Source organism: Poecilia latipinna, unplaced genomic scaffold (genome assembly GCF_001443285.1).
Source record: "Poecilia latipinna isolate Pla-1442-1.1 unplaced genomic scaffold, P_latipinna-1.0 Scaffold1446, whole genome shotgun sequence".
NCBI lineage: Eukaryota > Metazoa > Chordata > Actinopteri > Cyprinodontiformes > Poeciliidae > Poecilia > Poecilia latipinna.
The window spans coordinates 30,585-53,088 of NW_015114062.1; the positions used below are offsets into that span (position 1 = coordinate 30,585).

Genomic DNA, 22,504 nt, shown 5'->3' on the forward strand with positions numbered 1-22,504 from the left:
CAACAGTGTTCTTAGTAAATGAATTATTCACAAGCTGCCCCTCCCTCTTACGGCAGACGCCGTGGGGAGGGTTGCATTTCCTGGAGACGCGCATGGCAACGGAGCCCAGCTTTGACCTTGGGAGTGTCTGACATTGAAAGGAAACAGTCATTTAGACTCAAAAGAAGAAGAAGAAGGGAGAGGAAACAAGCTGTGCAACTGTAGGGCAGATTTGTGATATACTGATATATGGGAAATGCTTTTAAGGTTATTAAAGAAACAATAGAGTTCAATGGTTTGTAATGTTCCCCTTTCATCCAGTCCAGTGCTGTCGCTCGTTAATGTGAGCTTGACATAAAACTAAAAAGAAAACATCCCTTTTAGGTCTCCCTCCCCATGGAGTCCATGGAAGCTTTTCTGCGTGTCAGTGTTTGTTTTTTCTTTTCTTTTTCTTTTTTTTTTTTTTACTTCTCCTCCAGGATCACATGATCAGCTGCTGAGTAATCATAGTTTTATTAACGCAGCAAGAGGACAGGATGTTCACTTTCCAACCTCAGCTGTATCATCCACGCAGGAGTTTGACGTCTGGACGCCGGAGCGCGTGTCACCAGCTGCTGCTGCTGCTGAAAGTCTCAGCTGAATGACAATGGGACGGTGTGTCCTTGTGTTAATCAGGAAAGATATAACAATCAGGCTGTTTTCATTCAACAGGAAATCGCACGACTCCTCCGTCCCAACACGCTGCGCGGCCTTTATGGCAAAGACAAAGTGAAGAACGCAGTGCACTGCACAGACCTGCCAGAGGACAGTGTTCTGGAGGTGGGTCTCTCACACACACACACACACACACACACAGTGACCAAATTATTCATAACCCTTAAGCTTTTTTAGTTTTCCTACATTTTCTCATGTTACAAAAAAACAACATAATAGTGAAATAAAAGGTGAAAATGCATTTTCTGATTTTTTTTTTTTGCACAAATGCAAATCTGCTATTGTATGATACCCCATAATAAAATCTATTCCAACCACCTGCCTTCTAGAAGTCACCTGATTTACAAGTCATGAATGAAAAGGATGCAAAAAACTAAAAAATGTAGGTACCCTAAACACATACCCAGAGGTACACACAGTGTGATTTAGATTAGAGGTGCCCCAGTTTTCTTAAACTGATCTCATCTCCCTCCACAAAGGTCTGAAAATCATCCACTGTCCCCTTTTGCTCTCCCATGAGAGTCCTGACCACTAATATGAATTACAACAACATTCAGTTTCTGTTTGGGATAAATAAAGTATCTTTGAATTGAATTTGAATCTGCACATGCTCTGTTAACAATAGTCACCTGCTTTTGCCAACTTAGTAACTTTGTCCCTATTAGGCCTTCTGCAACAAGCAACAAATCCTTTAACCACATGATAAATTAAAACAAGCTGAATCATTTCCATTTAGCGTTTTCTTCTTTTCTCTCTTTCTACTAAAAACTGGGTGATAAAAGTCTTCAGTCTGGGACTTAGATCTACATCAACCCTTTTATTGAAGGACATAATTCATTTAATTTATTGTTTCTGTTTTGTTTATTTATTTTGTACATTTAAAATGTCTTCCAGTTCTAGTGCTGCGTATTCATTAAAATTTAAACTTTATTGAAGAATGTGTTCTTACATTATGAGGCCATTGCCAGTATTTTACCTGGTCTCAAAACAACTTTATCGTTTATCACAATAACTTCCAGAACATTTTATCACCCAGCAAAATTTGTTTTGTTATTGTGGCAGGCCTAGTTGCTATATTTAGCTTCTTTTCAGGCAATTAAAAAAGAATCAGAATCAGTGATGAGCTGGAAAACTGCAGTCAGTGCATCCCTGGTGTACAGCAAAGCCTCACGTTTCGCATGAGAGTATTGATTAATTGTGAAACGCAAAAGCACTCCACACTTTCCAGATTCCATTTTGTAAAAGAAAAGAACGGTATACCTTTTCTTCTTGTTCCCAATTATGAACTACCAATAAACTACATGGAAGTGTGTGGCCATAGCATGACTAACAGAAGAAGAGGAAACAAATGGAGGAGTGTGTGTGTACTGTTGCTAGACTCCTCATGCCACTCCCACACGTTTCCATCAACACGACCATTCTCACCCCTCCAATGAGTCTCGTCATTGTCTTACGGCCCCGTGCATAAGCAGCCACCTTGCATTCGTCCGAGAACAAAGCCCCCTCAACTCTGTGAAGCCGCGTCTTTAGACAAGTCCCATGACTCCGCTCTGTGGGCCGGGGCAACCTCAGATCACGCTGGTTTTGAGGAGAACAAGAGTGGCAGAGGAATTTGAAACAAAACCATTGTTTCGCAGGCAGTGGGTCTGACCAATCGGACGTCATTGTTCAGGAGAACTCCTGATCTGTAACCCAGGACAAATGCTTCCTTGTTAAACATTAGCCTGTGGCCAACTGGGCTGCCATTTTCCCAAGACTGGAAACGGAGCGACCAAGAAAGGGCCTGTGCAGAGGAGAGGGGCTGAGTGTTACTGCACGTGATGTCAGACACCTGGGTTCAATCATGAATTAGATGAATAATACATTAATTTAGATAACACTGTGATACGTTTCCTTTAAAGATGCACTGCAAAAGCACAAAGTCTTACCAAGTAACTTTGGTCTAATTAATAGCACAAATATCTTGGTATCCTTGCTGACAGTAAGACAAAACTAACTTACAAGTAAATTTAAGAGCTTGTTTTAAGTAAATATTGATTAATATTAATATTGATAACTATCTGTTCTTTTGGCAGATATTTTTACTTATAACAAGACAATTTTCCCATAAGTGAAATAATCCACCAGTTATTAACTAGAGTTAATAATTCTTAAGTTTTTATCAAAACTTAAGAATTATTAACTCAACGCAAGCTCCTATATCTTGGTAAAACAAAGTTACTTGTAAGTTGGTTTTGTCTTATTTCAAGTGTACTAAGACGTTTGCACTAGAAACATTTAGCAGTGTGCTAACCGGAGTGCCTCATGAAATCAACCAAACTCTCTGTTGGGTTTTCTTTGCCACCAATAGAAAAAGTCGTTTTTTTTCTGCCATTTTGGTTTGAAACATTATGTAATGACAAAATCTAAGAAAAAGCTTTTAAGTACCTTTAATGACATCACGAGGCATAAGGAAACTGATCTGACTGCTTTTAAGTTCCTCTATTTGTTTTTCCTCTTCTTTCACTTCAAGTTTTGATTCTCTAATTCAAAGCTGTGCTCTTACTTACTAGCTTGTGTGGGAACCCTGCAAGAAAACATATAAATAATAATTTATGTTTTTTATTATTGATTCATTTCTTTGAGCATCAGGGTTGATGGGAATGAAACTCAAGAGATTTTCAGAATCTGTGTAGAAATCAGCTAAAAGTCCTTCGTGTCGTAACGCCAGCGGATCAGCTTTGCTTCTTGGGGCTCTCGTGATGTCATCTGTACAAAGCAGAACAAGCTGTTTTCTTCTGTGCTTTTTAAGAACTCTGTTTAATTGTTTGTTTTTTTTCCACATTTGTTGGTGAAAATAAGAGTAACTTGGCATATCTTCTCCAGGTGCAATATTTCTTCAGGATTTTGGACGGATGAAAGCTAAGAAGGAAACACGTCATTCACCAAACACCACAAGGACTTCACTGTTGTCTCAATTTTCCGTTTATTGTTTCAGCCTTATGCAGATTAAATAAAGTGACAAGATCAGACTCCTGATGTGTGTTTTTGATCTCAAACATTGAATTAAGTATTGTTTTTTTTTTTCATACCCACTACAACATCTTTATTACACATGATACTGCATTGTCTCTGATTTTCTCAAACGTTTTAGACCAGCAACTTTGGTATTGGATTCATAAACATCACACGTTGAAAAAAGGAAAAGAAAAAGAAAGAAAAGAAAAAAAAATGTACAACTGCATAAATATAAAATTCTTCCATTATGAAAATGGCTAAAAACATTCAATAGTAAGTTACATCACGGAACGTGACGTCTCCAGCAAAGCAGATTTCAAAAGCACTGAGTTGCCACGGTTTCCATGGAGGTGACAGTCTTCTTAGGCTGGACCCACAAAGCTTTTACACTATGAATTAAGAATGAACTGATAAGAGTATCAAACAGAACTGTTGTCTAAGAAAACCTAATTGTGAAGCGGAGGAGAAAAAAAAAGAAAAGAAAAGTGAGCAAACATATTCTACGGCAAACTTGAATAAGGAAATGCATAAAAACAAAAAAGATGGAGCGCAGTCATCTTTACTCAACACATGGGTCTTAAAGGTTCAGAGTACCATGCTAGTATTTCAGTTAGTCTGAGCACATTGACAAACACTCCACGCACTCACATAAACTACAGACGCCTGCACGGACACGAGCGAGCGCACACACACCTTGGACCACTAAAGCAGACATAAGACAGAGGAGATCACGACGGGGCTAGCCTACAAACTCTGGACACTTCAAAAATATATAGAAACCACGTGAGGATGAAACACCATGGGGGGACAGAGACACAACTCGCTACACATCAGTAGTGAAACTGCAGTTTTACAGTAATCGATGAACATCCCATGGCTCAAGGATTTTTTTTTTTCTCTATTTTTCTTTTTGTTTCTTTTTTTGTTTTTACCCTCCCCCCATTTACAGTAGAATAAATATTTGCTATTGCTACCTTTTTTTTTTTAATTTTTAATTTTTTACTTTTTGCGTATTTTACATTCTAACTCTGGACAGAAAACACGGGAAACGCTAGTGTAAAGCACACGGATTAAGTGTAGGTCCTGTAAATAATGAATGTTCAAAGACTAGTGGTGGTTGTTTTTTGTTTTTTTAAATCTGAACTCTTGAATATCTTTCTACGTTGTTTTTTGTGTGCGCTCATCGTGCCTGGGGTCACGACTTCGAGTTCACGGTGAACTTAACGTCAAAGCGTCCCTGATAGCGGTCTTTCTCGTTGTAGTCGATGTTGTCACCGTAAACTTTGCACTCGATGCGGAGCTCCTGATCCCAGGTGAGGTTGGTGAATTGGATGGCCACCAGAGGCTGCAGGTAATCGGGATGCAGGCGCTTGCCGTAGTAGGGGTAGTACTGCAGGGGGAAACCGGCGAGTCCCCCAAGCCCGAAGTACTTGATCTCTCCAATCTTGCCTTCGTCTTCGTCCCTCTGTGGGCAAGGCGAGAAACACTGAGTTAGTACTAACCAACGAGCGGGGAAGTCCTTGGTTCTGCAAACCAATGGTAATTCTTGAACAGAAGTAATGAAATACACAAACTTACCTTGTTCTTGCAGTGAATGGGGATGTAGTTTTCAAAGGTTTTGCCTTTCAGAGCATCTGGAAGGGCGGTTTTGTTGGTAGGAGGCTAAAGACAGAGCAGAATTCCACACTGACTTTTTTTTGTCATAAAAGTTACTCTAAAAATTCAGCCTAGGGCTGGACAACATGGCTGCAAAACGCATCAGGAACAGATAAGCATTTTGTATCAGTCAATATCAATAATTGTTGATTAGTGTTTATTTTTAAATATCTGAAATACTTCCAAACTGATGGTGTAACTTTTTCTGTTTTAACTACAGATTTCACTTTTTTAAAATATATTTTTTAGGCAGTTATGAGGCACGGTAGCGAAACTTTAAACTGCTGCTCAACAGGTTGTTGCTAGGTAACAAGAGAGCGAGTTAGTGGATACAACCAACCTTGCTTAGCTACGAGAGGTTGAACAGTTAAAGCCTTTCCTCTGCCTACATCCCCCAGAATGCTGTGCGGTTCTGGCTCGGAGTTCCAGAACCATTCTTGACCATTCTATCAGACTTATTATCTATTGACATTGAGCACGTGTCTATGGTGATAAGTATTGTTATTGGCTTATTTGTTCAGCCTATTAAAAACAATAATTTAACTCATCCTACAGAAATTTTCAATTCTATCACCAGTCATATGATGCAACAGGAAACATGCCAGCTTCAGGGCTGATCTGCAGCTTCACTGCACTCATAGGAACGTTTGAGATGTAATATGTGTGTTTGAAACCTGTAACTTTCATGTTTCATGTTGCTGGGCTTCCCCTTTAGGTGAAGCATGTTTCTGTGAACCGCCTGAATCAAAATCATAACCCGCTGGGTGGAAAACTCACCAACTTCCCCATAGCCGGGTCAAACAAACGCCCAGGTGCTCTTACACTTTATTAAGCACTTGCTTCCCGTCAGTTTTACATCTAAGTTTTGAATACTAGAAACTACACTAATAAACAAATATAAATTAATCATGTGCATGATAATGCTTCAAAATTTTATTTTGAGCAGGTTTACATACATTTATGCTCAGGAAACACAAAAGACTGGACAATGAATCGATAGTAATATGCATCGCCTCTGACACGTGATCGATGTCAATAGGTATAAGTATTAAATAATTTCACTGCAGAGCCGCACAGCATTCTGGGGGATGCAGGCAGAAGAAAGCCGCTCAACCTCTCACAACCAGCCAAGGAAGGTTGGTGGCATCGCTCTCTGGTTACCTAGCAACAACCTGTTAAGTAAGCAGCAGTTGCAGGTTTTGCCACTGTGCCTCAAACTGCATGGAGTGAAAACTGGATAAAACTAGAAAGCTCAAGTCATCGGTTTGTCAGTATTTCAGATATTAAAAACAAAACACAAATCAACACTTATCGACGACTGATATCGACTGATATATATGAATGCTCACATTGTGATACATTTTCAGCCATATCGTCCATTGTCTAGCAGAACACTGTTAGCTAGCTAAATGAATCAAATTAGTGTTCATAATGCTTTATATATAAAGGCATGGATTTCATATGATGACACACCAAACCGCTCCTGTGCTTTACTGGCTAACTGGGATGACAGACAGGGTCAGCTTTTTATCCCTTGACTGTATGGAGACAGGCAAGTTGCCTCTCCCCCGCCTGTTTCTGTGCACTGCTGCCCAGCCGACTGAAAAATCTTCAGTGCCTTCTAAGAAAAACAAATCTTCGAGTTTGGAAATATTTTAGGTTATAAAATCGCTCCTGAAGCAAAGATCAAACTCATCTGCAGATATACAATCAAAGCCAGGAGAAGGGTCTTAGAGCTGTCAAACACTCTTGTGTACACGCCGCTCCTACTCTCCCTTTTCTCCTTTCTCTCTGCTACGTTACTGCTAGTTCCCCACAACGGAGCCTTTGATGAGTGCTAAGGCTAGTTAGCATAGCTACCGATAACTGCAGATAAACAGTTTTGCCTGGAATGGTTAAGTTGTTTGTCCACCGTTAGCACATTAAGCAGCAGGTACATGAGGATGATTAACAGCTCTAAGACCCTCCCCGTTTTGCTAATTGGTTGTTTCTGACCGACAGCGTTTTTGCAAATGGCAATAGTAACACTAGGAGGAGGTGGAGGAGTTTGACTTTTTTTCCACAGATTATCTGTCTCATATGTTCATGACATAGTGACAAGTTAAACTTTTTTTTTAATAAAAACTACATACTGTAGCCTGAAATAAACATCAGAATCAGAAGATGACACCTAATCAATGAATGGAAATTGAAATTCCTGATTGGCTGTTTGTTTGAGAGTCTGGAGTAAATGCCGTGATAATTCCGAGAATCTAGTATTCACAGAATTATCAACTGTTTGCTGAACTGTGCTAAGATGTAGGATCTTTGAAGTGGAAAGCTTCTCTTGCATTTTTCAGTTTCAAGACAGGATGACAGGAGTCTGTGTTAACTATTGTGGCCCTATCCGCTTCCAGTAGAGGCAACCTCCCTCAGCACAGAGCTTGTTTAAGGAGGATATAAACCAGCAACAAATGTTAAAAGACATCTGAAGCTGAGAAAGAAACTCAGAGTTGCTGCGGTTTGGTTTTAATCTTTTAAAGGAAAAACGATTGAACCAGCAGCTTCATGCATGGGACACACACCTTTGGTCTGAAGTTGACGATCCTGTTGAGCTTGACGATGAGGCACGGCTGTCCTTTACTGAAGCCGAAAGTGTCATCCTTTACCCCAGAGCAGTTTTGAAGATTGCTTCTGAGGAAACGGCAACTTCTCTTCACTCCTTGTTCTTTGTCGAGTTTGCCACGATCCACGTATGTTTGAGGAAAGTCTGCAAATAGTGAATCGAAACACAAACACACACATAAATAAAACTTACTAAATCCAGAATTCAACGTGTTAGATGTGAGAAAATGATCAAAAATTGAACCAGAACCAAAAACTGCCAAATCTCCATAGCTAATTGTCACACGGCAGCCAGTAATCAAATGTGATGATTCCTTGATACTTGCCACTGCAATCGTCAATATTATTATTTTCTAACTGCTTTTCGTCGTCGTATTTCTTGAGAAACTCCGTCATGCTGGTGATGTACTTCTTGTACGTGGACTCATCTTTCACATTGAAAGTGATTTCAGATTTGTCGGAGCGGGGCGTGTGTGACAGACCTGAGGAACATCAAAAAGTTTGAGTAAGAAGAAGGAAATCAGTGAAAATTATAACCAATATGTAAAACAACAACGACAACAAAAAAGCATAACAACAAAACAAAATCACTGCAGAATGATTAGTGGAGAGGGAAAACAAAAGCCATAGCAAGGTTCTGCTCTTTATCTTAAGACAATGTAGGGTCTTGGGGATTTTCCTCGGATGGTCTCAGGCAGCTCCTGGGAGTGGTAATTTTCCACAGACCTCGCGCACAAAAGCTCCCAAGTGAAGGCGTGGCACCGGGGCAGAGTGAGATGGGTTCGAAAGGCAATCAAAGACATAACTCTCATTAACCTTTCCTCTTTTTTTTTTTTAAAAACCACTGGGTGGATTTATGCGTCGCCATATACTTAAGCAAGAGGCCGGGCGAGAGAGAAAAGTGTCAGAATCTCACTTGTGAAAAGTTCACCAGTCCCCTGCCCCCACCCATCCACTCTCATGTGTCTCTCTCTCTCTCTCTCTCTCTCTCTCTCTCTCTCTCTCTCTCTCCCCCTCTCTCTCTCTTTCTCACAATGGAAACTTTTAGCCCCAGAGTGGAAGGCGGGTTGAGCTCAAGAAAAAGAAAAAAAAAAAAGAAAAAAGAAGAGTCTCTCTGCTTCCTTGTTCGTTCCTCTAGTGGAAACTTGCTTCAGCTCACCGTCAGGCCAACACTTTCTGCCAGGCTTCTGCTGATCTGGTCGATTGTCGAGCGGTCGGTGGTTTGAGAGCGGCAGGAAAACGGAGCCGGGCGTCTACAATAGCTGCTAAAAATACCGCAGAGGCTGAAGCATGTGCTGCGCAACATGATGGGGTGGAGGAGGTGTGGGGAGTGGGGTGGGGGGGAGGCTTGGCACCTATGAAAACAACTTAGAAAAACGACAAACGCTCTCTGAGCTTGCAGGAGATTTCTAAATGCTTCTAATGCAACGGCAGCATTTGAATTTTAAACACATCCCCCCCGTCTCCACGCAGAGATTGTTACAAGCTCATTCAGGGATGAGAAACGATATTATTTTCCTCTAAACAATGTTCAACAAGCTCTCCGTGTAAAAAGCAGGCTGCTGTGACTCATAATCCCAAATCGTTTCAGTTCCCCCGCACCCTGAGGGGGGTAACCATTGACAGGCTGGGAGAGAGTGAAGGACAAAATGGCTGAGCCTGTTCGAGGTCAGAAAGACTCCGGATAGAGTAGCTGCTCAGAAGAACACTTAAACCATTTGTCTTTCTCCCGCGGCCGTCCGACAGCGCTGCGCCGTCGTTCGGCAACCGGCGGATCGCTCAGGAGGAAGCGGGGTCAGAGGGAAAAGTTCCTGGTTTTACCTGGGGGAGCCACTCTGTCCTGGTGGGTGGGTTTGAACTCGTGTATCGTCAGCAGCAGAGCCTGAATGGTCCCGATGAAGATCGCAGCCAAGCATCCATAGAAAATCACGTAGAACAGGAAGATTTTAACTAGAAAGAGAAACAGGTGGAAAGAGGGCCGATGGTTAGAGACGCACCAGTCAGGTCAGATGCTGACAAAGCTTCAATTTTTTTCTAATTGAAAACAACAATTTCCCCCTGTTAGAGGTCTGTGACTGCCTTATCTTTGTACTCTGATACACTTTTTGGAGCTGAATTAAAGCTGCAGAAGTTAAACCAAAAGTGTGTATCAATTCCTTCATATTCTGTTGGAATCAGAGCTACTTACCTTTTGAGATATTTTTATTTTAGGTTTTATAGTCCTTAGGGAGAAATTAAAGGGAATCTGTATTGACTGACCAACCTGTAGTTTAACTGCACCATGTTAGGAAAACATGCAATTCTGATTTAAATAAATACTCTTTTTTTTTTCTCTCACCACCATTACTGAATCTATAAAAAAAGAGTAGTAAACGTTATTACAGCTGGCCAATTAATATACTTTTGGCATATAAAACAATGAAAACATGACTTTAAAAAGTGCAACGGGCATCCAAACATCGGCATCACACATTGCAATAGGCATCAGACATTGTCATGATGAGCAATAAATCAATTAATCACACAATAAATTCAAATGAGTGCAATAATTCTCATTTGGACAACAGTCATTAAAGAGACGTTCCTGTTTAATATCGTTGAAAAGCCGCCATTTTGAGAAATGCTGCAAACATATGACACTCAGGACGAAGTAGTTGGTTGGCACTACCTGCCTCTTTTGCCTGTTTTCCCTGTCTTGACCTGAATGATTACTATCTTTTGAAATGCAATTTTGGCTATTGAGACTTCATAATCCCTTATAATTACTATTGCGTTGCTTGTTTTATTTTTAAACTGTTTTCCAGTTGAGTTGTAAAATGTTTTTAGAAATTTGAGATTTTATCTTTGAGAAGGTGTACTTGCATTAGTAATCCATTGTAATTATTATATAAGTTGAGAATGGTCCAAAAATGACAATATTATCGCTTATTGCAATCATTTCTGCGACAAAATTGTCATCCTGTAAAATCTGTTACCGTGACCGAGCCTAGCTGTTATGACAATGATAATTCTGATGTGCAAGTGCAGTCAGCAGCTACTTCATTAATCTGGACTGTAGCTCTTAAAGCTCTTTGTTGTTTTATGGACTTAGAGAAGCATTTAACAACTGAAGCTCCTCAGGCTTATTTATTTTTTCCTTTAAATAAGCTCAACCTAGCGTGAAGTTTGAGAAATAATACACATTTAATTAGCTAAAACTCTCCTCATTCCAAAGCTGGCGGTGAAAGGAGTCTCTCCACACTTCCAGCCCGATTCAAACTTTACGCCAATTATGTAACGGCTGCAGAGCCACGATTCCAGTGCGACGGGTTGAGTCACTGTCAGGCGCCACTGTTTGCTCTCATGCAGACATCCCCCCATCCCCTTTTTCCCCGCCCCCAAAGTGTTGCTTCCAACAGGTTTCTGGATAACACACGCTGTCCTCATCTCAATAAACAAAGAGCTCCTTTGTTTATGTTCCTTTAGTGGACTGAATCTTATTAGTTTTCCTTGTTGGTAGAGTTTCATTAAGGTTCATTGAGGGGGGTGGAAGAGGGGACGGCATACATTACTGTTAAAGTGTGCACCTGCTGTTGGCTGCTTGGAAGAAGTCTTTTTGTTCAATCACCCCTGTAACAGTTCAGTTTATCTTGCTTGGTAGCTAAAACTGTCAAGTCTCGACAGAACCGCTGATCAAACGTTGTTGTGTCTTTAAAGCAATGCTTAGAAAAGGTCAGCTTGTTGTGTTGCCTAAACTTGACCTTGTCAAGATGTGGAAAAAAAAAACCAACAAAACATCACATTCTGCACCGTTAAACTCTCTCTGCCAGAGTTCATGTTGTTTCCTCTTCCTCACTTGCGCCTTCGGAAACTTTTCCCTCCACTTCCAGGTTCTCATCCACATCAACCGGTTTGGCGAGTCAACGGCCTCCACCTCTTGAACAATAATCTCTTGCAAACAGACAGCAGGGGAATGAGCGGGCTCACTGGGCCCTCCCCCACTCAAGCTCTCTGGTTGGCTCCGATATTCTTCCCGCACGTGTTTGAACGCAATAGACGACATGTTTTTGGGTGATACGATCTCATCAGAAGTGCAGAGTTGGGAATGGGTTAAAAAAAAAAAAAAAAACGGAGGTAAAGGGTACAAAATGCCTCTAGAGAGAGTTGAACTTGTCGTTGGCGCGGTGACGCACCTGTCAGGAAGTAACTGTAGACATGCTGACATGTCACACACGTGGAGGAAGACAGTTTTTTTCTCTCTCCAACACTGTGCCACTCGCTGCCTGTTGTGAAAAGGTGAAGGGAATTTGCTGAAACAAATGTTTTTCTTCTCACAGCTTCTCAGGCAAGAGAGCCAATCAGATCTTCCCAAGTCAACTTGTGTTTGCTTTATTTAAAAAAAACCCATAACTTTGGAGTCATCCAAACATGAATATGTTCATATAAAATTAGTGAAGCCCCCAATAGCGCCTAGCCTAACTAATTGATAGTGATTCCCAGTGGTCTTAAGAGGTCTGAGACCATTGGAAATCAGTGTTTACTTTTAAGGACTGAGGATGATTAAAGAAAAAAACATGATGTGATGTAGGATTGTGATAGAGACAATAACTTAGAATCCAACAAGAAAAGAAAAGAAACACAGCAGAATCAATGTATCTACATCAAAGAAGCTATAGGTACATTGATGTATCAACATGAGATACATTAATGTATCTAATCTTATAGTGGAAGTTGTTGGGATTTTGCAGCATTGGGAGGTCATGAATGAGAGCCGATCCTGGAATTTCTCCGATTCCGAATACATTTCTGTTCTTGTACCCATGATTTCAACAAATGAAGGAACCGGTTTTGAACACCTGTCTATTCATTAATTCTATTAATTAAAATTTGCCTCAGCAACATAATTAAATAAAACATCTCTGGTTAAAGTCACCCTCTTCACCAAGTCGTACCCCGCTTTGTAGCAAATTCATCTCTGCCTTCTTCCATTTTATGCCTGTAAGCAACTCATTTTGTTCCCATGAACTTAAACCATTCTCTATCAGTAATTTCAAAACTTATAGTCATTATAAAATTTTATAACTTTATGTATATTTAAATTTCAGCGTACAATACTTTAAAAAACTTTTATATTCTATGCAATTTGCATTTATTGTGGTTCTGATCCGGTGTTAGGACCCCTGCTCAAACTAATATAACTCTAAGCAACTTGTTGCTGGTGAGTAATGTTTATTGGAATCACATAATCAAATTTCCGCTCAAGTTAAGTTAATTGTGGAAAATAGCTTTAAATCATCGATGGTCAAAGAAGGTACAAAACGTTCCAGAGGCGAATGTAAATCAAGCTCCAACTGTGAAATTAAGCATCCAGTGTAAAATATCAATAGTAAAAAAAAAAAAAAACATAAATAAAACTCCAAAATTGTTCTTATGGCTTTTGGTTAACGTGATTCCAGAAAATTGAGTTTCAAAAACACGCCAAACAAACCGGGAAATCTAATAGTCTCAGAAGCGGAGTGTGGGAAGAGGGGAGTCTGGTTGACAGGCAGAGTTTGAATGGAGAGCCCCTCCCCCCACCGGCCTGCTGCGACGTGTTGTCCTGTTGAGGGCCCGTCCCCGCTGATCTCTCTCCATGTTTGTTAAAGCTCAGAAAAGTATTCACACTACTGAAACTACAGCAGCTTTAGACAAACATGTGTATAACGGGCCTCTTTTTCAGACTGTCACCGACAGCTCCTTGTAGTTCACGTGCTGAAAACACAAACTCTTAGCCGGAAATATGTGAGAGCAGTTCAAAAGGCAGGCCGTAGTTCCTCTCGGCTTCCAAAGGACGTCACAGACAAACCTGTTGCTTTCAGTGGACACTTTTAGCAAATGAGGCGTCACTTTCCCCCCTCCACAACAAACACAGGACGGACTCTCACGAAGTCTCACTGCGGGCATGGTAACATTAGCTCTGTAGTGACACGTGCTGATTGAAATCTGGCAGAAAAGTAGCTCCCAAGAGTTCGCCATTGGGCAGCACGCGCCAGCTGTGACGGAGCATTTGTAGGCGGTACGTCTACAACTGCTCGGCTTCTTCCTGCCCCTACCCCCCTACCTCAAAGAATGAGACTTGTTTACCTCCAGCTTTCATTAAGCTTAGAGTAACGAGCGCATTAAACTTGCGGAAAGCGTGCCAACCAGTGTCTCACGTCTTTGAAAAGGGGGGGAATAAATAAATAAATAAATAAATAGCTGGGAGAGACAGGCAGACAGAGGGGCGGCCCATGAGACATGTGAGTCGTGATCGGCTCTCTAGCACAGCACCGTGTTCCCAAACGGTGAGACTCGCGCCGCAGCCGAATAAAATAAAAAAAAAATAAAAAAGGGTGATCATTTCTAATTGGCAAAACGGTTTAGCAACAGTAATTAGGACTGTGTAACGACTGCTGGTTATCCTATCAAATCATCCCCCAGATCTGCCCGTATTAGTCAAGCTTCCACATCCGTCTTAAAGTATTGAAAACAGCGCTAAAACGATTATCAAGAGTTGGATTCAATAATCCGGGATATGAGAGAAAGGTGGGGCCTAGCAAAATTAGCCATCCGCTTTGTAACTGTAGAAATGTCCTCTGTTTCCGCTTACTTCTCCTTGGTGAAAAAAAAAAAACATTAAAAGCGTGGAGGAAATCACAAACATTTAAGCCAAACTCGTTTAGTGGACGGTCCTGGCCCACAACAATCTGTCCTTCAAGATGACCTTTTTCTAAAGGGCAATAATTGACTGGCACAACATGGGCTACGCCTATGGTAATCATTGTCTATTACAATGTATTATCAGTTAACCCTATCTGAATCCAGATAAATAATTAAGCCGTCATCGCAGAGATGTCATTCAGTTTAAGTGAGAGTTGATTGGTTTATCGAGCTTATTAATCAGCTTATATTTTTCATTACTCTTGATCCAGGACAAACTCTTCGAAGGAAACCGGTTTCGTGTTTGGTGGCTGGAGATGAAGTTGAGCTTGTCACGGATTTAGAAGACAAACTTCTCCCCACAGTCTGCACTGAAACCGAAGTCACGACTCGGCGTGTCAGAGCTTCTGTGCTCTAACAGGTGCTGACTGCAGAGTGAGGAAATGAGGAGAAGAATAAAAAATGGTTTCCATTCTCCCTTAGAATAACAGAAGGGGCATCATCCTTCACGACAGGCGTCTGACGAGAACTGGTTCAGTTCAATGAAGGGAGGAGGGAAAAAAAAGAAAATGGAGTACTTACACCAACTGCCCCCTGTTCGTCCTAGAAACTCTCTCTTCTCTGAATTCCACAGAAATTTCCTCCATCCGCCGTCGCTCTCCTTTTTCCCAGCCATGTTACCTCCACAGAAATATCCCCCCGGTTTACGTTCTGTAAAGGTTTGACTGGAGTTTTAAAAAGCTGCGACTGTTAACCGTCCTTCACAGGAAACACGAAAGGACAGTTTCGTACCCGACTCCTCCAATTGTACCACTCACAATTTATCTCGCGGGGAGCAGCTCCGCCTGCAAACTCCTGTAATAAGTTACCATCGAAGAGGGAGGGCTCAGCTCAGCAAATCACAACCCTCTGCTGCGTTTTGCGTAAGAGGCGAACCGAGGAGGGGGGTCGCTCCAGACAGGAGACGCTTATCAACGTACAGAGGTGTGTGGGGGGTGGGGGATTGAGGTGCTACACAGAAATTACCCATTGGTTGTTGCAGACGTTTAAACGATACCTGTACCGTTTGCAACCGGTCCGTTTCCCCCAATAAACATCGGCGAAATCAAAGGTAGCTCTGCATGTTCAAAGACGAAAAACTGTGACAACATAGGTGTTAACAAGCAGAGCCAAAATTTGTACTCAAGTAACAGTAATGTTATATTGTATGACAATAATTCTACTCAAGTAAAGCGTATGGAGCTGTAAAACTTTCCTTAAAAGTACAAAAAGCTACTCAAATACTCTGTTAAAAAATAGAATGGAACATGCAGTACTTTAACTTTTATGTAACAACTAGCTTACTACAAATAGTCCTAGTCTATCGCTAGTTTTAATTTAACTTCAAAGCAGCAAAATTGTGCAGATAATAAGCCCTTTTTCTTTTTGACACAAGCTACATGCGTAAAAGGAATAATGCACTTCTGAACTTGCTGGATTTTCTTCTAATTCTTAACAGAGCCCATTCACATCAGACTTTAATGAGTAAAGTCTGATGTAAAAAAAAACTTTAAAAAAATCTCTGTGTATTGATTTCACAGTCTGGAATTTATCATAGTCTTTAACTTTTTAAAGACTAAAAAGACTAATAAAAACGTATACTGCTGTTATGACTAAAAAGGGCGGATATGTTCCAGTCACCCATGTACACAAAGGTTGTATAGACGGATCTTATTGTTTACATCCGCAAAATTTACATCCGGAAACGTCGCGCATGCGCACAATGCCGGTGGGAAAAAAAACGATTTTGTACTTGCTATCCATAGCCGCGCGGCCGCAGAAGAGCAATTCCGTAAAAAAAAAAAAAAAAGAAACCTGTAGATGTAGGTATTATTAATTTAGTTAGGTGCGCCACAGAAATGGAAAATAACACAGAAAACCAGATGAAGAACAACCCAAAACCACTCATATTCTTTTTTCTTGCTCTGTGTCGGTTTTACGCTACAAACAGACCAGTTGCCATAACAACTGACTAACGGTTCCATTAGCCGACATAGCATCCTGATATATGCATCCTGATATACTTCTTTTTTAACTGAACCGAAACAAACATAATTTCTACATGACCGTTTGACTAAGCTAGCAAAACTGATATACTTCCTTCCTCTATTTTTTTAATGGAAATTTTTACTGACCTGTGAAATGTTGGATGGCCTTGTTTTGACAATTAATAGCAAAACACTGCGTCTCATTTTCTTTTAAATATCACGCATACATTTAAGATTTAGGATGTTAAATTAACAAATGATGGTAGTCATCGTCTGCAAGCAGTTTTTTGCATTCTATGGCGCTGCCTTCCAGCAGTGGGCGGGATCTTGCATGCGCCTGACGTTACGTTGCAACGTACTCCGGCCCAAATGGCGCATTCTGGCTTTTCAGTGAAAAAAACTGGTTCACTAATAATAAGTATACTGCTAGTTAGAAGTTAGCCTGTTTTTAAGCAGCTGTATTAAATATTAGCCAAATTAAAACAGGTTCTAAATGTGCCAAAAACAACATGAAACAGACTAGCATGGAAGCACTTAAATATGAGCTCAATGTTAAAAATAGACAACTAAAAAGGACTTTATAATCGGTATCATTTTAATATTTTTCCAGCTTGTAGGACACATGCTAACTAACGTCTGACTTTAAAACAAGAAACACATGCTGTTGATGGCCTTGAAGCAATAACACAATCAAAGCTATTTTAAATAATCATTTCAGTTTTTTGCATATTCTTTAATTTTGTAGTCTGGAGGTTTCAGTAGAAAATGTGTTTATTAATAAAGTCATGCTAGTTAGATACTAGGAAGTTATTACAGACATTTCATTCGAACCATATTGCTCCTAAAAAACTTTGCCAACATGTAAAAATCTGATTGGTATGTTCGAAAATGTAGTGTATCTAAACTAAACAACAGTAGAAACCTATTAAAAAATGTTGCATTTATTTTAAAGTCATGACAATTACTCACGACTTCTATACTTTAATATTTCATAACGTTGTAAAAGGCAAACTTACTTCTTGTCTGACTGAATTAGACTTTCTCTTTTTTTGTTAAGAAACTGATTAGTTGCTTAGATACACACAAAAAACCTGAACGCAAATATGGAAAATATAGATTTTTCAATGTAGTTTTTAACATGTTTCTGTGAAAACAATTGGGGAAAACAACTTGTTGCTTTAGTGAATAATTGAAGCTTCTGTCGAAATCAACACAGTAGCTCAGAATCACTTGGCAATGAGTCAGAAAATGAGGACACTGTCCTGGGAAACCAGATAGTTACTCCATGATTACTCATGCAAGAAGACCTTACCATCATTGACTCACTATCATTCAACTACACTTCACAACAGTATTAAATCAAATTGAATGGAAGGCCTATTGATTATATGAAGTATCATATGGCTCAATAGTTCATCCATGACCTTTTTTATTTGAAGAGTACGAGACAATAGATTAAAAGTAAACCACAAATAAAATATGTTACTGCACAAATAAGATTTGTTTTTATTTTTACTCTATCTGACCTGCTGACTTGAGGTCAGCAGATCAACAGAGCTCTCTACCCCATAAAGTTTAAGGTCATATCTCTATAACTTTACAATATTTTGTAAAAATATTCATGTCCCTTGAGATTTTTCCTATGTTTTCCCAGTACAACCACCAACCTTAATGTATTTTATTTGGATTTCATATGACTGACTGAAAAAAAAATACAACAAAAAAGTGGTCAATGATTGTGAAGTGGAAGAGAAATGATGACACATGATCTTTCCAAATAATGTATTGCAAACACCTCACCACACTGTTCGATCCATCACCTGAAAAGTAAAATAGTATCTCACATGGCATTACTTGGAGAAGAAGCTAAAGAAGTTCCTGGGAACTCTGGAGGAGCAGAAGAGACCCACAGCTCAGGTGGGAGAATTTAATAACTAATAGCTGTGCTCTCTGCAAATTTGACCTTTATGGGAGAGTGAGAGGAGGGGAAAAAAAGATAACAGGGAGTGAATACTATAAAAGGATACTGTTAAATATTTTCAAACTGAATCAGAATTATTTATGACCCTATTATTTAAATAATCTATAATTCAGTTTGGAAAAGAGAACTGCGTCATACACTTTTTTGTTTTTGCACCGTTAAAAGTAAACAATGTTTCACGCTCCTTTTGTGGGGCTGCTATTGATTCTGGAGCGATAACATGGAAGCTCTCTGTTTACATAGATGAAGGCTTTGTCAAGACTACAAGGAGGTGAGGCATTCTGAGGCAGGTTGTGAGGGAATCTGGTATGCAGTCTGTAAGCTGGACTTGAGCTAGTCAACAATAGCACCTCTATGCAGCTGGCGTCCTGCGCTGGATCCTCAACAGCTCAGTGGATAGGAACAGATGAAACGAACAAAAAAAAAATCTGGTACTCCATTTGAAAATGCGTCATGGTGTAAGAGGAAGCTATGAACCACCTGGAAAACCCATGTCAGAAAATACATTTAAATTTATTTTTTTGTGTGGGTTTTTTTGTGTGTGTTTTGTTTTTTTGGTTACTTTTAGTTAGAAAATCAAATTAAAACTTGACTTTGACATCTTCACTATATTATACTGAGTTCAGATTAATTGCAAAAATTTAAAACAAAAAATGTACAAAGTAAGGTGTTCAAGTTCAATAAATAGTACGGGTGGACATTTATCACATCGTTTATCATTTATCATGATAAATATTATTTATCGTTGTCATGATAAAATCCAATTAATGATATTTAACCCCGCCCCAAATTATTGTTGTCCTTATTGTTGGGGATTGATAGATTTACTATTTTCTCCAAGTTCTTCAATGAAACCAGCATTAAACACCAATACATTTGGAAATACAGTTACTTTTTTATGTATCTGGTGTCCTAAAGAAGCGCATTACAAATGGGAATATTTTGCAAGAGCAGTATTTGTGTTTGTGGGGCTGTAATTGCTGTGACACACAGTCACAGTCATCTTATGTAAAAAAGAAGTCAGATTTATCTTTATCACAATAACACTGCAAAATATTGTGATAAAACTTTTAGCTGATATCAACCACCCCTAATAAATGAAACAATTCGGCTTTGTTAAAGTCTCTGATTTGGTTTTTATCTCATTTCACTCATGATGCTCTCATCTTTAGGACGTCGCTGCTCACCATTTTCTTTTTAACTCCCCAAATAACAAGTTCCCTCTTGGGGGCCTCATGATTGACCTTTATCATATAGGGAGCCTCTTTATGTGTGCTGACCTCTATGTCAGCCTGTGTTACAGGTGGATGAGCAGGCGTTGGCACGCGATCACATTGTACGCTGAGTGATCAACATCGACACACTGGGCTTCTAATGTCCTAGGGTTGATCTGACAAGAGAATAGACTTTAAAATCTCCAAAAAATAATAACTTCTTAATACGCCTCAAAACTTTTTACATATAGTCACAACCACAAACCTCAATATATTTGTGTTATTTATTTTTTTGTGATAGACCAACACAAAGTGGCAGACATTTGTGAAATGGAAGGAAAATGAGAAACAGTTTTCTTTTTTAATGCATCTTTTACAATCATTTGTTGTAAGCCCCTCTGATTCATTATCTGTCTATAACCGCTTGTCATCTAAAGTGTGTCTGTAATTGGAAAGCATCTGTAAACCTCAATTTCCAAGTCTATCCACAGATTCTTCATTGGATTTAGGTCTGGACTTTGACTGACCTGAGGGCATGAGTGTACTTAGTTTTAGACCATTACATTGCATCTCTAACTGTAAGTTGTTCTGCTAGAAGGTGAACTTTTCCCTCTGGCGGCAAATGATTATTTTAGTAATCGATTATACTGGCAGTTAATCCGATAAAAAAATTGCCACTTTCTTCAGATTTTTCATTTAATCGCTTCAGGGTTTTTATTAAATATTACATATTAATAATACATATTTTATTAAATATAAGGTACAAATAAACATATAATTCAATTAATTTTTAAATAAGAAAATAAGCATATTATTGAATAAAATGCAATAGCAGTTGCCTCTCAGTGTATTCTTGATCATTTGTAGCACAGGATGTATCTGTAGCTAAAAACTACTTTCAGTAATGAGAAACGCTCATCTCTTTCTTTTTGACTTTACATCCATACAGTGTATGGCTGATCTATTGATTTTGTTGAAGATTTTATTCACAATTCGAACCAGGTAGACTGGGTAGAATGTATTTACAAAGTTTATTTTATCTTAAATGAAAAATGTGTATATCTTTTGTACATTTTTGGCTTAATTACTGCTCTGATTATAATGTTCTTGTTGCAAATGGTCTTTTATGAAGTCTCTATTCTCCAGTCAACCATTAGTTGATTACTAAATGAATTGATGATTATTTCAATAGTCGATTTATCACGATTAATCCGATTAATTGCTCCAGGTGCAGCTCCGTCCTGGTCTCTGGTTTTTTTTGTTGCCTCTAACAGGTTTTCTTCAAGGATTATCCAGATTTTTTTTTTTATCTCCACTCATCTTCCCACTCCCCCTGACTAACTTCCTGTCAGTCACAAAGCACAACGTCCTCACAGGATAATGCTGCCACCACCGTGTCTTACCGTAAGTGTCCTAGCGGGGATGGCATTTATTTGCCTGGAGGTTAAAAAGTTCAATTTTCAGCAACTTTTTCTACACATTTACTGCAATCTAGAGGCACCAAACAGAATTTCTTGTGGCTTTATTTCATCAGTGGCTTTCTTCTTGTCATATTTGAGGCGTATGTGGAGGTCTGTGTTGCAATGGTCTTCTTGGTTGCTCCTCCTTGCCAGTCTGGTCAGTTTAATGCCTACAGTATTGTCTGCATGGGGAGCAGGGGGTAGCCTAACACTGCAGGACTTTTCACACCGTTTCCTCAAGCTGCCAGGACAGAAAATCTAAACCAAACCAAACAAAACAAAACACGAGCCTCTTGGCTGCTCCTAGCGTTAATGGTTCACATTAATCAGATTAGTGGACGGTGTCAAAGCTGCTGCCGCCGTTCCCTTGCAGTGCGCTCGTCTACATGCTCTAATGAGGGCTGTTCTGATGGGCACGTCCAAATCAAGGGAGGCTCCAGTCAGGTGATCCGAATCCTCTGGGTTGAGGTGCCTTTTTATTTCTTTTCTATTGCAAACTTGTGACTTTTGAACAAATAGTTCCATAACTACGGCGTCACAAACAACCTGACAACATCAGCCTGCGAGCAAAACCCCTGAAAGTTTCCACACATATTCTTATGAGATTGACATGTGTTTGTTTATTATGATGTAGGAGAGCATAATCCATATTTCTATAAATTATCTGGATGTGCATTCTCAGATTGCACGTCCTGCAATCTGACGCAAAATTCTCTGTTTAATTTTGCTGAACATTTGTGCATTTTTTGGAGTTCCTGTTTACAGCATTATGTAAACATCCAGTACTTTTTTGTACTCTTCAGGTGTTAGTGCTAATAATAACATGAAATTCTCTGACTGTGGATTTGGTACTATTACTACTTTTTTTAATATTTAGGGGGGAAAAAACAGCGTAAAGCGTGATGTCAAATCTTTTGTTTGACATATTCAAGTGAGCATAAAGCACTCTTCAACCACTTACATAATCTTACATTTATTACCTGTATAATCAATACATATAACAACTACAATATTTAGCAATAATCATGTTGTGACCTTCCTGAAATAATAACCCAAGTAATTTTTTTGTTTTGGGGGGGGGATCACCACCTCTTTCTTTCCAAAAAATATTTTAGGCAAAAAAAAAAAAAAAAAAAAAAAAAAAAAAATTTTCGCAAAAAGGGGGTTAAATTTTTTATAATATATTTTTAATTTTTTTAAAATAAAACAAATTTT

The 22,504-nt window shown here is 39.4% G+C and overlaps 2 protein-coding genes across 4 annotated transcripts in view; one reads left to right on the forward strand and one right to left on the reverse strand.

Moving 5' to 3' along the window:
• The window catches only part of nme7 (NME/NM23 family member 7), a 32,193-nt gene extending 28,489 nt beyond the window's left edge, over window positions 1–3,704 (forward strand). For all 3 annotated transcript variants that reach the window (XM_015057234.1, XM_015057232.1, XM_015057233.1), the window contains 2 exons: window positions 691–798; window positions 3,559–3,704. In XM_015057234.1, the coding sequence (XP_014912720.1) occupies window positions 691–798; window positions 3,559–3,591 (141 nt within the window). In that variant the 3' untranslated portion in view covers window positions 3,592–3,704. The remainder of the gene's footprint in view (window positions 1–690; window positions 799–3,558) is intronic.
• Window positions 3,705–4,612: 908 nt separating this feature from the next.
• Window positions 4,613–15,448, reverse strand: atp1b1a (ATPase Na+/K+ transporting subunit beta 1a). Its single transcript, XM_015057235.1, has 6 exons — window positions 15,190–15,448; window positions 9,772–9,900; window positions 8,277–8,432; window positions 7,911–8,095; window positions 5,269–5,352; window positions 4,613–5,155 (listed from the first exon to the last, which is right to left on the reverse strand). Exons 1-6 carry the CDS (start codon window positions 15,281–15,283, stop codon window positions 4,886–4,888), a joined length of 918 nt encoding a protein of 305 aa, XP_014912721.1. The 5' UTR covers window positions 15,284–15,448; the 3' UTR covers window positions 4,613–4,885.
• Window positions 15,449–22,504: the final 7,056 nt, after the last annotated feature.

Bases quoted from the DNA above. Each gene is read 5' to 3' on its own strand.
- atp1b1a (XM_015057235.1), bottom strand. From the start codon at position 15,283: ATGGCTGGGAAAAAGGAGAGCGACGGCGGATGGAGGAAATTTCTGTGG. The intron at 8,096-8,276 runs GCAAGTATCAAG...CACTATTTGCAG, and splicing joins TAATATTGACGATTGCAGTG to ACTTTCCTCAAACATACGTG. The intron at 5,156-5,268 runs GTAAGTTTGTGT...CCTTGCCCACAG, and splicing joins CCATTCACTGCAAGAACAAG to AGGGACGAAGACGAAGGCAA.